This window comes from Uranotaenia lowii, chromosome 1 (assembly GCF_029784155.1).
Source record: "Uranotaenia lowii strain MFRU-FL chromosome 1, ASM2978415v1, whole genome shotgun sequence".
Lineage (NCBI taxonomy): Eukaryota > Metazoa > Arthropoda > Insecta > Diptera > Culicidae > Uranotaenia > Uranotaenia lowii.
This window is the reverse complement of record NC_073691.1, coordinates 52,709,994-52,727,167: the sequence shown is the minus strand read 5'-3', so window position 1 is coordinate 52,727,167 and position 17,174 is coordinate 52,709,994. Positions and strand designations below refer to the sequence as shown.

General features: G+C 32.0%; 1 protein-coding gene across 1 annotated transcript in view; it reads left to right on the top strand.

The window, feature by feature from the left end:
* The window catches only part of LOC129739215 (SET domain-containing protein SmydA-8-like), a 114,230-nt gene that overhangs the window by 12,357 nt on the left and 84,699 nt on the right, over window positions 1-17,174 (top strand). The window contains exons 2-3 of the mRNA XM_055730637.1: window positions 16,145-16,318; window positions 16,400-16,928. Of these exons, the coding sequence (XP_055586612.1) occupies window positions 16,145-16,318; window positions 16,400-16,928 (703 nt within the window). The remainder of the gene's footprint in view (window positions 1-16,144; window positions 16,319-16,399; window positions 16,929-17,174) is intronic.

Below are 17,174 nucleotides of genomic sequence, written 5' to 3'. Positions count from 1 at the left end.
GAAAAGATTGGCTACATAAAACAAACCCGAAACACATTCGATGCTTTCAAATTCCGTACCCGATTCCTATCTAATGAATAACTGAACAAACTTCCAACTGCCATCATCATATTTGATGTTGCGTTTGGAATTTATGTTCCGTGACCTTTTGCTGCCCCATCTTGGAGCTTTCGCTTTGTTTGATAACCCTTTTAGCCCCGGGCCAAGCTAGGCTAGATTATTCAATAAAGGTCCGCTATGTATCGATTACCCAATTTACCCATTTCTAGACCTTCGGTTTCTTTTTTTTGGTTTTGGTTACGGTTTTGTTGTTGCAGGCCAATTCCTCGAATCGCTTTTTCTCCTCGCACGGACAGTGTAGCTCTCTGGAGCCACTCTATGGAGCATTGCTGCTGCAGCAAGTTCAAGGTCTGTGCTAAGATTTCTATTCGGAAAAAAGGCTGCCATCCACAAAGGCTTTTCCATTTCAACAATGGCGGACGATTGGGATCATCAAACGCATACACATCTTATTTGTAAGGGTAAAGCATTCGATTCATTTGTGCAGAAAGGGTCCATTATTTACAATCACACAATATGTGATACCACAAACGAAGAGTTTTGGGAACAAAAGCTAGCTTACGATTTAGCAGAATGGAAAGCTGTTTCAGCAATCTTATGTATCAAATTCTGTTGAATTTGAATCACATTTTAACTTATTCGATTAGCTCATTCTGCTTTAATAAGATGTAATTGATTTAAAATCAAGATTAAAGTGCTACCCTCATAATACCATCCAGTAATCATTCGGTAACTCATATGTTTACCATTTCGGCAATTTGTCACCTTGATTCAAAATTCTGCTGAACGAATGAGTATGGCAAATACCTAGTGGTTGGTGTTAATAATTGACATTCAATTGCAATCGCATCCCGAACCAGGTGAAGAGCGATAGTTTATTCATCAGACTGATTTGACGAAACGATTGATCATTTCAATGCACTTTGGCATCATAAAGGTCCTGGCGTCCTATGCATATTGATGTAACCTATTGAAAAGGTTAAGGGTAGTGACATGGGGAGTAGAATCGCATTTTCTGTGTGATTAAATGATAACAACGTTCATTATGCTAATTTACTGTAAAACAACAGATCTGATGCGCCTAGTTTTGAATCAACCAAATCAAAAGTTTTCTTATGCTTTCGTTTAATATTATGTCTCAGAATTGTGTTCAGTTTCGATTTTAACTCATTTAAAGCAAATTAAAAAAAAAAAAGTATGTTAAATTCTGTTACCAATTTTTTCATGCAAAACATACAGATTTGTTCTTGGAATCAATCGTGAAATAGAAGCCAATTTGGATTTGAAATTGTTGTTCAGCAAATCCAAGTCACACTTTAAATTTATGATATGCTAATAAAATGTTAATAAATAAAAATAAATAAATAAATTTTTGGACTTGAAACAATTTTGAGTGCTGAAGATTATAACGTGTTTTTTGTTGTAATTTTTTATTTGAATTTTGACAATTTTGACAATTTTGACAATTTTGACAATTTTGACAATTTTGACAATTTTGACAATTTTGACAATTTTGACAATTTTGACAATTTTGACAATTTTGACAATTTTGACAATTTTGACAATTTTGACAATTTTGACAATTTTGACAATTTTGTCAGTTTTGACAATTTTGACAATTTTGACAATTTTGACAATTTCGTCAATTTTGACAATTTTGACAATTTTGACAATTTTGACAATTTTGACAATTTGGACAATTTTGACAATTTTGACAATTTTGACAATTTTGACAATTTTGACAATTTAGACAATTTTGACAATTTTGACAATTTTGACAATTTTGACAATTTTGACAATTTTGACAATTTTGACAATTTTGACAATTTTGACAATTTTGACAATTTTGACAATTTTGACAATTTTGACAATTTTGACAATTTTGACAATTTTGACAATTTTGACAATTTTGACAATTTTGACAATTTTGACAATTTTGACAATTTTGACAATTTTGGAAATTTTGACAATTTTCACAATTTTGACAATTTTGACAATTTTGACAATTTTGACAATTTTGACAATTTTGACAATTTTGACAATTTTGACAATTTTGACAATTTTGACAATTTTGACAATTTTGACAATTTTGACAATTTTGACAATTTTGACAATTTTGACAATTTTGACAATTTTGACAATTTTGACAATTTTGACAATTTTGACAATTTTGACGATTTTGACAATTTCGACAATTTTGACAATTTTGACAATTTTGACAATTTTGACAATTTTGACAATTTTGGAAATTTTGAAAATTTTGACAATTTTGATGTAATATTGTTAATTTAATATATTTACATTGCATTTTTCCACTTTGATGACAATTGTCTCCAGTTGCAACGATGGATTTTTTTTTAAATAGATTTCGTTTTCATCAGATTACTAAATTTTTTAAGCTTATTGTACCGGGCGTTCGTAAATTGCTATCTACTCGTAGAAATAAAATGATGTTTTTGGTCGAAGGGATTTTTTGAATGTAAATCAAATGCTTTGGATGGTTTTTTGATATCTACCAAAATAAATCGATCAACAGATGCATCACTCAAAACGATTAATTTACGAACGCCCCGTAAGAATGGCTAAGGAATGGATACTGTCTTATGGCACATTGCTTTCAACTTCCTGCTTTCCTTACGTTCGGCAAAGCCAAGTAACAAAAAAACGCAAGTGTTTCTCACCGGTGAGGAAATTTGCCACTCTACGGAGCTCTACGGTGCATACATTTATGCTCCAAAGTGAGGATCCGGTGGCGGTGCGAGTTTAAGTTAGTGTTTATGACACTCGAGTACTTCGATAGCAGATAGAGATTGGTGAAAAACTAACAATCTCTCCGGAGAGTTATTAGCAATAATACTGCGGTATTGAAATTCTCCGGCTCCGTAAAAACACCACGGAGGAAAGCATCCCTGCCCCTGGTGATGGTATGCTTCTAAATAAATACTACCCGCTCATTTTCAACCTCTTTCATTTCATCTAACCTTCTATCCACCTATATAAAAAATTAATAATCTTTAGATGTCCCTACTTTTCACCGCTAGGCCGATCAATTAAATCTACAAATATAAATTACGGTGAATAATCCTTCATAAAAGTTTTAAAGTATTTTAAGATTTTTTTTTAGAATTTTAAGAATTTTTGAATTTTATTAATTCTAAGAGGTTTTCGAATTTTCAAAATTTTTAGAACTATGAAATTCTTTGAATTAAAGTTTTTGTTAAATTTAAAGAATTTAAAAATTATGAAGAGTTTACGGAAATTTTTTAATGCTGAGATCTTTCAATTTTTTCAAAAAATTTTCAAAATTTTGAATTTTATTATAATTTTGAGAATTCAAAAAAAATGAAAATTTGTAGAATCTGAAAAACTATTAGAATATTCGGAATTTTAAGAATTTTTACATTATTAAGAGTTTATAATTTTTTTTTTGATTTATTAATTTTAATCTTTCTAATCAGGTCCTTAAATTAGAAGTAAACCTCGACCGATTTAACCGGGAAGCTGTTTCTAAAAAACCTCATGATCTTCGGAATGCCATACAAAAATGGAGAAAATACACAAGAACTTGTACGCAAAACATGTGGCACTTTTGGCTACGAGCTTAAAACTAAGTCCATTTTAAACGCTGTTAGGTTAATATCCTCGAACAAACCCAATGAAAAGTGTCCACCGATCAAAGTTTTATTAAAAGATACAGTCATAAAAGAAGAAATTTTTAGTAAAAAAAAATTTTTTGGGAAACTTGCCTCTTCTTCAATAGATCCTTTATTAGTAGTTGATGGTAAAGCGCTTAACGTCACAATAAGGGATGAATTGACGCCCTTATCTATGGAAATTCTAACTGAATTGCGCGAATATCAAGATTTAATTGGAGCCAAATACATCTGGCCCGGAAGAAATGGTGCCATTCTGGTCAAACAAACAGAAAATTCAAAACCTGATATAATTAAAACTAAACTCGAAATGAATCGTTATATGAGCATGCATGTCACTCAGCAAGGAAATAACACATCTACGATTCCAAATGAAAGTCCTTCACCCAAACGAAAAAGGAACAATGCTGATCCACGATCAAAATAAGATCTTAAATCTACAACTGTTTGAAACTTTTATATATTTTATTCAATGGATAGTTTAATTAATAGATACCACGAAAATGTAAAAGATTTGAATTTAAGTAGTTTTAATAATGATTCAAGATCCTTTAGAATTTTGCAATGGAATGTACGTAGTATGAATAATTTAGATAAATTTGATTGCATATTACAAACTATTGATCATTTTAATGTTTGTATCGATGTTATTGTTATTTGTGAAACTTGGCTTGGTAAAGATAACTGTTGTATTTACAACATTCCGGGATATACATCTATTTTCTCTTGCCGTGATCAACCATATGGAGGCCTAGCTATGTATATAAAAACAAATTTGAATTTTAAAACTACTGAAAATATAACTTTTGATGGCTTTCACCGAATAAGTGTCGAAATCTGTACAAGTGGTCAAGTAATTTGTGTTCATGGCGTATATAGACCCCCTGCATTTTCGTTTAACAAGTTTTGTGATCAAATTGAATCTCTTCTAACGTCTGTTGCTGATAATCACTCCTGCTTTATTGTAGGTGATTTAAACGTTCCTGTGAATCTGGTTAATTTGAATACCGTAGCAAAATATAGATCTATCTTAGAATCTTTTGGATACGCTTGTACAAACACATTTCCTACTAGGCCAACAACTCGGAATATTCTAGATCACGTAATATCGAAGCAAATTGACTTAGATCGATTGAAAAATGATACAATCTTTTCTGATGTTAGTGACCATCTACAAATACTCACGTCCTTCAATTTATTAGGTGATAAAAATGTAACAATTCTAAGAAAAGAGATAGTTGACTACGCTAAACTAAACAGCTTATTTGTGAATTATTTAAACAGTATTCAACTACCAGAAAGTGTTGATGAAGGCCTACAAGAAATCACATCAACTTACAATCGCTTTGTGAAAATTTCTTCTCGAACACTTAATAAAAGGGTAAAACTTAAAGGAAATTGCTGTCCGTGGATGACATTTGACCTCTGGACACTCATCAAAATAAAAGATAATTATTTAAAACGATCAAAAAAGCATCCTAATGATAACAATTTGAAAGAGATGTTAATTCATTTAAATAAAAAAGTGAGTGCAAAAAAACAAGAATGTAAAAGGCTCTATTACGAGCGCTTATTAAATAATTCTCCGCATTCTAAGCTCTGGAAAAACATAAATACGCTCTTAGGTAAATCTAAAACGACTTCCTCAATCAACCTTTCAGATGAAAGAGGTGTTATAACCAATAGTACACAGATTTGTGAGAAATTTAACAAACATTTTTCCACAATTGGTAAGAACCTGGCTAAAGAGATTCCAATAGACACTGAAAATGATCATTTGTCTCATATCGCACAGGTAGAAAATACAATCTTCTTACGACCCGCTAATGTAAACGAGGTTCGATTAGTTATTTTTTCACTTAAAAATAAAAAGGGTCATGGACCAGATGGCTTCCCTGTTAATGTCCTAAAAAACAACCATGAAACATTCTCGTACATACTCACACAATATTTTAACCAAATATTAGAGTCAGGAGTTTTCCCGAACTGTCTAAAAATTGCGAAAGTTATCCCTGTTTTTAAGGCTGGCGATTCGCTTGACGTCAATAACTATCGTCCTATCTCGACCTTAAGCGTTTTTAGTAAAGTGTTCGAGAAGCTTCTTGTTAATAGGATTGTAGACTTTCTAAATCAGAACAATATACTCTATAAACTGCAATATGGATTTAGATCAGGCTCGAGCACTCAAATTGCCATCTCAGAATTAGTGGAATCTATCATATGTAAAATAGAGTCAAAAAATGTTGTTGGGGCATTGTTTTTGGATCTCAAAAAAGCTTTCGACACTCTAAATCATGACATATTATTGTCCAAATTGCATAAATACGGGATAAGAGGAACAGCAAATAATATCCTTCGTAGCTACCTAGAAGATCGCAAGCAGTTTGTGGCTATTGAAAATACAAGAAGCGAATTAAGAAATATTGATATCGGTGTACCACAAGGGAGTAATATCGGGCCATTACTGTTCCTCTTATATGTAAATGATTTATGTAACCTTCAACTTAAAGGCACAGCACGTTTATTTGCCGATGATACAGCATTTTTTTATTCAGAAACTTCACCTGATATTATAATTCAGCACATTGAAGACGACCTAAAACTGCTTTCAAAATATTTCAATTCAAACCTACTTTCACTTAATTATACAAAAACCAAATACATGTTGTTTCGTTCTTCACATAAAAAACTGCCTCGTACTAATGACCCAGCTATGAATGGTAATACGATTGAGAGAGTTAGTTGTTTCAAATACTTAGGAATTTACTTAGATGAAACTCTTTCATGGAATCGTCAAATTGAACACCTGGAAAAAAAATTACTCCTCTTTGCGGTGTTCTTTGGAAACTGAGAAATTTTGTTCCCCAACATGTTCTCTTTGAATTTTATTTTGCGTTTATTCACTCTCATTTGAACTACCTTGTTATGATATGGGGAAGAGCTTCTTTGTCTCACTTACAGAAACTTCAAACGCTCCAGAATAGATGCTTGAAAAACATCTTAAAACTCCCTTTGTTATTCCCTACCTTTCAGCTATACTCTTTAAGAACGCATTACGTTCTTCCAATATCTGAACTCTGTGATTTGCAAACTGTTATATATATCTATGATAATCTACACTCAACTGAAAATATTCAAAACCTCCATTTTACTACGGGGTTGCGAACTCATAACACTCGCCAGTCAGATTTCTTGCAACGAAGCCGATCCACAACATCATTAGGGCAAAAAAGAATTTCGTTTATTGGACCTACTAAATACAACACCTTACCAACGGATATTAAAAACATAACCAATCGTTCCATGTTCAAAACCAAAGTGATACAGCTTTTGAAAGAAAAATTGAACCATTAAAACAGTCGATCATCAACCAGTCTTTGTTTTGCTTACCTTTTGCATATTTGTAGCGTTAATTTCTAATATTATTATTCTTTAAAAAATTGTAGTTTGTATTTTTATCTTATTAAATTATTGAACATAACTTGATAAAATTAGTAAATATAATTAGTGTAATAGTAAATATAGTATAATGAATCTCTTCAAAGGAAATTATTTTCCATTGAGATTCATATTGTTGTCAATTTAGTTAAATAATACATTTCCTCGCACGACATTAAACAATTTTGTGTTCTCAGCATGATTAAAATTTGCTCGCGTTAACTTTTATTATTCATTGCTGCCAGACATGCTGAGAACAGTAGCGTCCATTACCAGGGGGCTCAATTGAGCCTTTTGGTGTGGGGGAGTGTGGTGGGCCGCTACAAAAAAAAAAAAAAAAAGAATGTTATTGAATTTTTATAATTTTTCCATATCAATGTTAAAATGTTTTTAATAAAAATAATAATAATAAAAATATTTTTTTAAATTTATAAAATTTAGAGAGTTTCTTGAATTTCAAGAATTTTTCGAATTTTTAGAATCTTTAGAGTTTGTAAAAATCTAAGAGCTAATATTCGAATTTTAAGAATTTCTTGAATTTTTTGAAATTTTTTATTTGAATTTCTAGAATTTTTAAAAATTTTAAAATTTTAGAATTTCAGGAAATATATGTTTTTTAAAATATTAAAATTTCAAATTTGAATTTATAGTGTTTTTAAATTTTCAGAATTTTGTGAATTTATTAGAATCTTTAGATTTTTTTAGAAAATTCAAATTTTAAATTTTTAAATTTTAAGGATTTCAAAAAATTATAAAGAGACAGAATATTTTATGTTCTTCGAATTTTTGAAATTTGAAGAATTTTCAAAATTTTTAGAATGTGTACAATGTTTTGAATGTTTAGAGTTTATAGAAATTTTACGATTTTTAGAAATTTTAGAAATTCTAGAATTTTTGGAATGCTTAGAACTTTTGGAGATTTAGGAATTTTTAGATTTTTTTCGAATTTTCAGAATTGTAGAAACTTTAAGAATGCTTAGAGTTCTTAAAATTTTGCGAATTTTTAGAATATTTTTTTGAACATTAACTAACCAACAATGTTTATCGTTTAGTAGCTGTAAACCGAGAAAATCATTAATTAATAAAGACGCCATCATGTCCTAACCAATCCACCGCACGAGCATTCAATTTTCAATTTTAATTAAGATGGGACCTCGGTGAACAATTGCCCTGCAAAAGTCTAACACAAAACGGAGCGAGAAGGATAACGTGGCTTATATTATTCACGGTCGAGAAAGGTTCCTGCCAGACCATATAAAAAGGTACCTTTTTCGAATCGTCGTCGTTGGCTCCTTTTTTTTTGGCCACGAGCTTGAAAGAAAACTTTTGGGTCCCAGGCTCTTTTCGGACAAAAAGCTGAATGCTGAATGGAACCATGATATTGTTATGTTGCCGCCATTCGAGTAACAGCCGTAAATGTCCGGCGCTTCCCTTTATCGAGGCATCGGAGCAGACCGGGGTTAACTGGTTACCGGAACCCCTCTCAAGGTTGATTGTATCCCATTTACCCGAAAACCATTGCCCAGAATGTATTTTTCCCAGAATGACAAATACCCGAAATCAAACCCCAGAATGAACCATTTCCCAGAAAAAAATTCCCCAGAATGCACCATTTACCAGAATTTTTTTTCCCAGAATGGACCATTTCCCAGAATTTTTTTCCCCAGAATGGAACATTTACCAGAATGGCACAAATCCCAGATTTTTTCCCCTAGTATTTTTATTTGTTTTTTTTTTAATGAATTCTTGAATATCCCATATGATTCGAAATTAATTTTTTCAAAATGATTTTTTAAATGAAACTACGACTTTGAAATTTTCCAACTAAATTTAATTTAGAACCAATATTGTGCTTTGTTTATGGTTTGGGTATTTTGCTTACCACGGTCCTTTAAAAAACCGTTTTGGTATCCGACTCCTCACGCTGCGCGTTCGAACTTGGAAGACGTTTTGTCCTTCACGCTGTCGCGTGGCGGGGCTAAGGGATCACCCCTAGCTTTCACGCAGATCTAGGAAGCCCCGGCAGACCTAGACCAATGTCTTAGGGCCGCCGCTTCCGACGGCGGGTCGGCGGCCTCCTCGGATTTGGGAGCTTCGGCGGCTTTGTGCCACCTCAGCCCCTTCATCCTCGTTGGTTGCGGCCTTGCCGCAAAAGAATAGAGTTATGAATCCCCATTTTTTTTGTAACAATTCCTTTTTTTTTTAAATAATTTCTAGTAAGGATAAATGTTTTCAATTTTCTGGGAAATGGTCCTTTTGGCGAAAAAATTTCTGGTACATGGTTCATTCTGGTGAAAAAATTTCTGGGAAATGGTACATTCTGGCGAAAATTTTTCTGGGGAATGGTTCGTCTGGGGAAAAAAATTCTGGGGAATGGTTCTTTCTGGCGATTGGAATTCTGGGTATTTTTCATTCTGGGCAATGATTTTCGGGTAAATGGAGTACAACCCTCAAGGTTTATGGCCGAATGCGTAGCTAGAACCAGAAAGAGATCTCCATCAAACGTCGTCGCCATTTAAGAAGGGTTCAATTTTATCATTACATCATACATTACATTACATCATCATTATCATCAATTTTTAGACATTTTTTTAAAATCATTTAAAAAAATCAAATAAATTTTTTTTAAATTTCAATACTCTTCTAAAGTTTTTTTTTTTTGTTGCAAAAACTGAAAATGATTTCAAAATTACTGAATCCATCTATCATTTATTCACATATGAGTGCTAGCAAAGCAAAGACAAAATTTCCACAAGAATAGGGGTCCTATCAAGACAAAAGGCAGGTGCCCAAAAACATTGTAACAAGGGTAGTAACATTTGCTGGTGCGCTTTTTAGTCCTCAGAAAAATATTTGCGTCGACACTTTTGTTTTGTAACAGTTTTTGTACGAGTCTTTTCGGTTCTAATGGATCCCCGGAGAAGGATGAGGTTAACCTTAAGTGTTCTTTCAACCGTGATTTACAATTGATAAATTTATCATTTCACTCTGGTACAACATATCAAAACTCCTGGCCCCAAAAAAGGTGTATTATAATCTCTGGCATCCAAATCAAAATGTATACCAGGGGCTCTCACTGGTACAGATTTTTTAAATTTTAAAAGTTCTCAAATTACAAAAATTCGAAGAAAATAAAAATTTTGTCTCTATAATTTCTTAGAAATCCTAAAAATTATAAAAAAAATTAAATTTTGAATCTTCTAAAAAATCTTAAAATTTCAAAAATTCTAAAAATTCTGAAAATTTAAAAATCTTTAAAATTACAAAAAAATTCTAAAAATTTAAAAAAAAATTTTAAACTCTTAAAATTTTTAAGATTCTAAATTTTTCAAATTCTTGATTTGCTAAAATTTAAAATTTAAAATTTTTCTAAATTCTTGAAATTCAAAACAATTAAAAAATTCTAAAAATTCGAAAAATTCTAAAAATTCTTAAAATTCTTATATGTACAGTTGTGTTCAAAAAATAATGAAATCGCATGCTTCCAACTTCGACAAGCTGCTATTTCTCTCTCGGTTTATATTTTTTCATGAAAATTTCACACAATCTAGTTGAACTATCCAACTAATACTCCACAAAATTTGAAAACTTTGCAATGACGGGAAACAATGATACAGCTTTTCCCGTAAAAAAGAGAAATTTGGAATTGATTCACTATATTTTCTGTATCTTTGACAATTTTCATTGAAAAATCTTGAAATTCGGTCCAAAGATGTAAAATGATAAAATGTTTACCAAACCAATTTTTGTCAAAATCGATGAACGTGATCAAAAATGGTGCCGAATTGAAAATGAGGTTCATTATCGCTCAGCAGACGATTTCATTCTTTTTTGGACGGATGTTCGTATGGAAAACATCATAATCTACATATGTATTCTTGGTTTTTTCTTTCACAAAACCAAAATTTATTACAAAGAATGTTGTTAATTGATAGGAAATTCATTCTTGCTTTGTTTAGAAATAGCAATTGTTCCAACAGAGCTGGTATTGAAACAAAAAAGCGAATAGAATATTCGCATTAATTGTGGATCAAATATGTTTATCGGTATATTTAGCAGGTCATTTCTTATTTTGAACTCTGTTGAAACATTTTCTCTTTCAAAATAAAGTACGAATGAAGTTTTAAACAATTAACAACATTCTTTGTGATAAATTTTGTTTTTGTGAAAAAAAAAACCAAGAATACATGGATTACGATGTTTTCCATACAAACATCGGTCTAAAAATGAATGAAATCGTTTGCTGGGCGATAATGAACCTCATTTTCAATCCAGCTTCATTTTTGATCACGTTCATTGATTTTGACAAAACTTAGCCTGGTATTAGATCAAACATTTTTACGTCTTTGGACCGAATTTCAAGATTTTTCAGTGAAAATTGTCAAAGATACAGCAAATTTAGTGAATCAATTCCAAATTACCCTGTTTTACGGGAAAAGCTGTATCTTTGTTTCTCGTCGTTGCAAAGACTTTAAATTTTGTGGAGTGTTAGTTGGATAGTTGATCTAGATTGTGTGAAATTTTCATGAAAAAATATCAACCGAGAGAGAAATGGCAGCTTGTCGAAGTTGGAAGTTGATGCGCAGCTTCATGCGATTTCATTCTTTTTGAACGCAACTGTATATCTAAGGATTCAAAAATTCTAAATATTCTCGAAGTTCTAAAATTTTAAAACACTCCAAAGATTTGAAAAATTCCAAAAAATCTTGAAATTCAAAAAATTTTTCAAATTCCAAAAATTCAAAAATTTATAAAGTTTCAAAAACATTCTAATGTATTAATAAAATTAATAAAATAAAAAAAAAAATTGAAAAAATTCTTAGAATTTTTAAAATTTCAATAGTTTTCAATATTCTACTAATTTTCAATTTTTTTTTTCAATTTTAAAAATTCTTTGTGTATTGAAAATTCTTTAAGTTTAATAAAAATTCAAATCTTAAAAATTTTCAGAGTTCTAAAAATTTTATTACTGCGAAAACCGTAATATTCTAAAAATTTTGAATAATATCCAAATTCTCAAAATCCTTAAAATTAATTTTTTTTTTTGAAATTTTAAAACACTTAAATTTTTAGAAAATCTTAAAAATTCTCTTAAAACCTCAAAATAAAAATTATATTAAAAATCCTTAAAATTTTGAAATTTAAATAAATTTGAAAATTCGTTAATTTTTAAAAATTTCAAAAATTGTAAAAATTTGATAATTTTAAAAATAATTTGTAACAAAATCTTAAAAATTCTTAAAAATTCCAAAACTTCTTAAATTTTCAAGATATTTTAAAATTCTTTTCATTATTAGAATGAAAAAAAAAATCCTTAAAATTCTAAAAACTCTGAAAATTCCTAAAAATCCTTTAATTTAAAAACTTTTAAAAAATTTAAAAACTTCAAAGATTTTTTTTATTTTAATTCTCAAAGTTCAAATCATTTTGAAAATTGAAATCTTCTATAAATTCATAAACCGTAAAAATTATTCAAATTTTGAAAATTTGGAAATCTCTAAACATTTTTGGAATAATAAAATTCTTTCAATTTCAATATTTTATCCTATAAATTCTTAAAATTCTTAAAATTCTTAAAATTCTTAAAATTCTTAAAATTCTTAAAATTCTTAAAATTCTTAAAATTTTTAAAATTCTTAAAATTCTTAAAATTCTTAAAATTCTTAAAATTCTTAAAATTCTTAAAATTCTTAAAATTCTTAAAATTCTTAAAATTCTTAAAATACTTAAAATTCTTAAAATTCTTAAAATTCTTAAAATTCCTAAAATTCCAAAAATTCAAAAAATACTTATAATTACAAAAACACTTAAAAGTCTCGAAATTCTGAAAGTTTTAAAAATTCTAAAAATTTAAAAACTTTAACAATTCTAAAAATTCTAAAAATTCTAAAAATTCTAAAAATTCAAAAAATTCCAAAAATTCCAAAAATTCTTAAAACTATAAAAATAATTTAAATTCTTAAAATTTCAAAATTCTAAATATTCTTATAATTCTTAAAATTCTTAAAGTTTTAAAAATTCTGAAAATTCTGAAACTTTTAAAAATTCGTTAAATTATCAAAAAAATTAAAATTCTTAAAATTATAAAAACAAAAAAAAAATCTAATTATTTTAAAAATTCTCAAAATTCTATGAAATTATTTAAGATCGCTCAATAAAATATTTTAAAAATCCTTGAAATGTTTAAAATTCAATAAATTCTTAAATTTTTAAAAATTCTTATAGTTCTTGAAATCTAAAGAAATGAATAAATTTGCAAAATTTTGAACTTTCAAAAATTTAAAAATTAGTTATTTTAAACATTCTAAAACTTAAAAAAAAATGAAGGAATTGAAAATAACTAAAATAAAAAAAAACATTTCGAATTTTCGAAATTTAAGAATTTCGAAAATTAATAAAATTTAAAATAAAAACACATAAACATCTTTAAATTCTAAATATTCTATAAATTCTTAAAATTCTTAAATTTCTTATTTTTAATTTTAAAAATTCTTAAAAAATAATAATATTCTAAAAAAAATTTCTTAGAACATTAAATTTTTGAAATTTTTAAAAAATCTTAAGACTCTAAAAATTCTTGAAATTCTTAAAAATCTATAAATTTCAAAAATGCTTGCAATTATTTAAATTTGAAAAATTAAATTAATTTTTAAATATCTTTAAATTAAAAAAATTCTATACATTCTTAAAATTCCATGATTTCTTTATTTTTTTTTTAAATTCTTGAATTACTAAATATTCTTAACTTATTAAAATTTAAAAAATTCTGCAAATTTCAAACTCTTAAAAATTTGAAAAATTTTAAAATTTTTAATTTGTTTTTGAAAATTGAAAATAATCTTAAATTCTTATAAAATGTAAAATTCTTAAAATTATAGAAATTTTGAGAATTTAAAAAACTTTTTTTAATTTTAAATATTTTTAAAGTATTCAAAATTCTAATCATTCTTAACACTCTAAACTGGACAAACTCCCTAGCCGAAGAGGGAGAAAGAGCCGCCGCCAATGGAGATATCCGATTACTTTATGACATTTCTCGCCGCCTCAGTGGTGCAAGGACTAATGCAAGAATGCCGCTGAAAGACCGAGCAGGTCAGTTATTGACCGATCGAACAGATCAGCTCAAACGATGGACTGAGCACTTCGAACAACTCTTCCAAGTCACGAATAGCGATGGCCAACAAAACCCGCAGCTCGAAGCGCCAACAGTAAGTCGCATTAATGGCGTCAACTCGGAAGCGCCCTCGCTGGCTGAAATAGAAGCGGCAATCAAAAACATGAAATCCAACAAAGCACCTGGGATCGATTGCATCCCTGCTGAAATGCTGAAAGCCGACCCTGCCCTATCAGCACAAATGTTGCACCGTCTTTTCGCTGACATCTGGGATACTGCAACATTCCCGGCCGACTGGATGCAGGGTATCCTTGTAAAGGTCCCGAAGAAAGGAGACCTGACAGAGTGCGGTAACTGGCGAGGCATAACGTTGATCTGTACAACCCTCAAAGTACTCTGCAAAGTGATTCTGAACAGGATCCAGGAGAAAATAGATGCTACACTCCGACGGCAACAAGCTGGATTCCGATCCGGACGATCATGTGTGGACCACATCACAACGCTACGAATCATACTGGAACAAATCAACGAATTCCAGGACTCTCTTCTGCTGGTGTTCGTTGATTTCGAAAAAGCATTCGACCGACTTAACCATGAAAACATCTGGGCGGCTCTAAGGCGACGAGGGGTCCCAGAGAAACTAGTCCATCTCATCGAAGCACAGTATGAGGCATTTTCGTGCAAGGTCTTGCACGACGGTGTCTTGTCCGAACCAATCCCGGTAACTGCTGGAGTGAGACAAGGATGTATTCTATCACCGCTACTTTTTCTAATCGTAATGGATGAGATTCTGATTGGATCGATTGACTGTGCACCGAACCGAGGATTGCCGTGGAATCCTTCAACAATGGAGCATCTGAACGACTTTGACTTGGCTGACGATATTTTTTGCTCGCCCAAACGCAACCGGATATGCAGAGCAAACTCGAGGACCTCACCGAAAGTTCCAAGGCAGCAGGTCTCAAAGTCAATGTTGGAAAGACCAAGTCGATGGAGATCAACACAGAAAATCCCTCCAGTTTCATGGTAGCTGGGCAACAAGTTGAGAAAGTGGAGTGCTTCCAGTATCTTGGTAGCCAGATAACGCCTGATGGTGGTACCAGGAAAGACATCGAAACCCGGATCAGAAAGGCCCGATTTGCGTTTGCGAGTCTCCGAAACATCTGGCGGTCACGCCAGATCTCTCTACGAACTAAAATCCGAATCTTCAACTCAAACGTCAAATCCGTATTGCTGTACGGGTGCGAAACTTGGTGCACATATGCGGTGACGACGCGAAAACTGCAAGTATTTGTAAACCGCTGCCTGCGGAATATCATCCGCGCTTGGTGGCCTGGCAACTGGATCTCTAATGAGGAATTACATCGCCGGTGTCATCAAAGGGCGCTAGAAATCGAGATTCGGGAACGTAAGTGGAGATGGATTGGGCACACGCTGCGAAAAGATGAAAACGAGATTTGCAGAAAGGCGCTAGATTGGAATCCAGAAGGTCATCGAAGAAGAGGCAGACCCAGAAATTCGTGGCGGCGAAGCCTAGCCGCTGAAATCCGAACTGTCGACGAGAATCTTGACTGGGACCAGGTGAAGACGCTGGCTCCGGATCGTCAACAGTGGAGGTCTTTTACCACGGCCCTATGCACCGGAGGATCGGCGCGGGATCATTAAGTAAGTAAGTTAACACTCTAAAAATTCTTAAAGTTATGGGTATTCTTAAAATTCAATACTTAAAAAAAAAGTGAAAATTGTCAAAATTTGTTAAATTTAAAAAATTGTCAGAATTGTCAAAATTGTCAAAATTGTTAAAATTGTCAAAATTGTCAACTTAGAAATTATTTCAAAACAAGTTTATTTAAATTCTACCCACTTTCGACTGTTGCAGATCGAGAAAAACAGCACCTTAGGGCGTCACCTGGTTGCAACTCGGACAATTCGCCAAGGGGAGCTGATATTCCGCGATCCGCCACTGCTGCTGGGACCAAAAATGGCCAGTGTCCCGTTGTGTCTCAGCTGCCAACGAACTCTGCCGCCTCTGCTGGAAGCTTCAAAAAACAACGTGAGCCATTTGAGCGGAACTTCATCTATTCCAAACCTTAGTTTGACGAATGCATTTTTTCTCTCCTCCCACACATTCTAGGATTTCCATAAATGCACCAAATGCGGTTGGACGTTGTGCGGTGATGAAAGTTGTCAATCATCGGTCTCCGGCTGGCACGCCGAGGAATGCCAACTGCTATCATCCCGGGGCTATCGGCCCAGCATTAGCTACAATCCAGCGGATCCGACCCGGAAAGAGTCCGCATACTGTGCAATTGTGCCGCTCAGGGCGTTGCTTCTGAAACGGCGCCAACCTCAAAAGTATGCCTTCATCCGAACGCTGGAATCCCACATCGAAACACGTCTGAAGTCACCCTTGTACGGGGTCGTCAAGTCTAATTTGGTGCCATTTTTGCGACAGGTTCTGGGCCTTCATCAAGAGATCAGCGAGCAGGAGTTGCTGGAACTAGCCGGCATTCTGGATACCAACTGTTTCGAGGTGCGACACCCGGATGGGCGGATGAATATAAGAGCTTTGTACGAGCTGGGGTCGATGTTGTCCCACTGCTGCCGTCCGAATACCAAACACTTTTTTGACGACTCCTTCCGACTGCTGATGGTGGCAACAGGTAAATGGGATTTTGTCATGAATGGAAAACATGAAAGGGAATGAATATTTTAGCCAACAATATTTAGTCGATCCCTCTCCATTCGCTTTCCTGAATTGTGTTTTTGTTTTCAGTGCATCGGAGCTGTTGAATCAGTTTCATGCATAAGACTTTCACGACATTTTCCTAAAAATATTTCCTTTAAAACTTAAAATATTCTCTCTCAGAATTGGAACGGAAAGTTGAAATCTTAGATGAGAATCAATA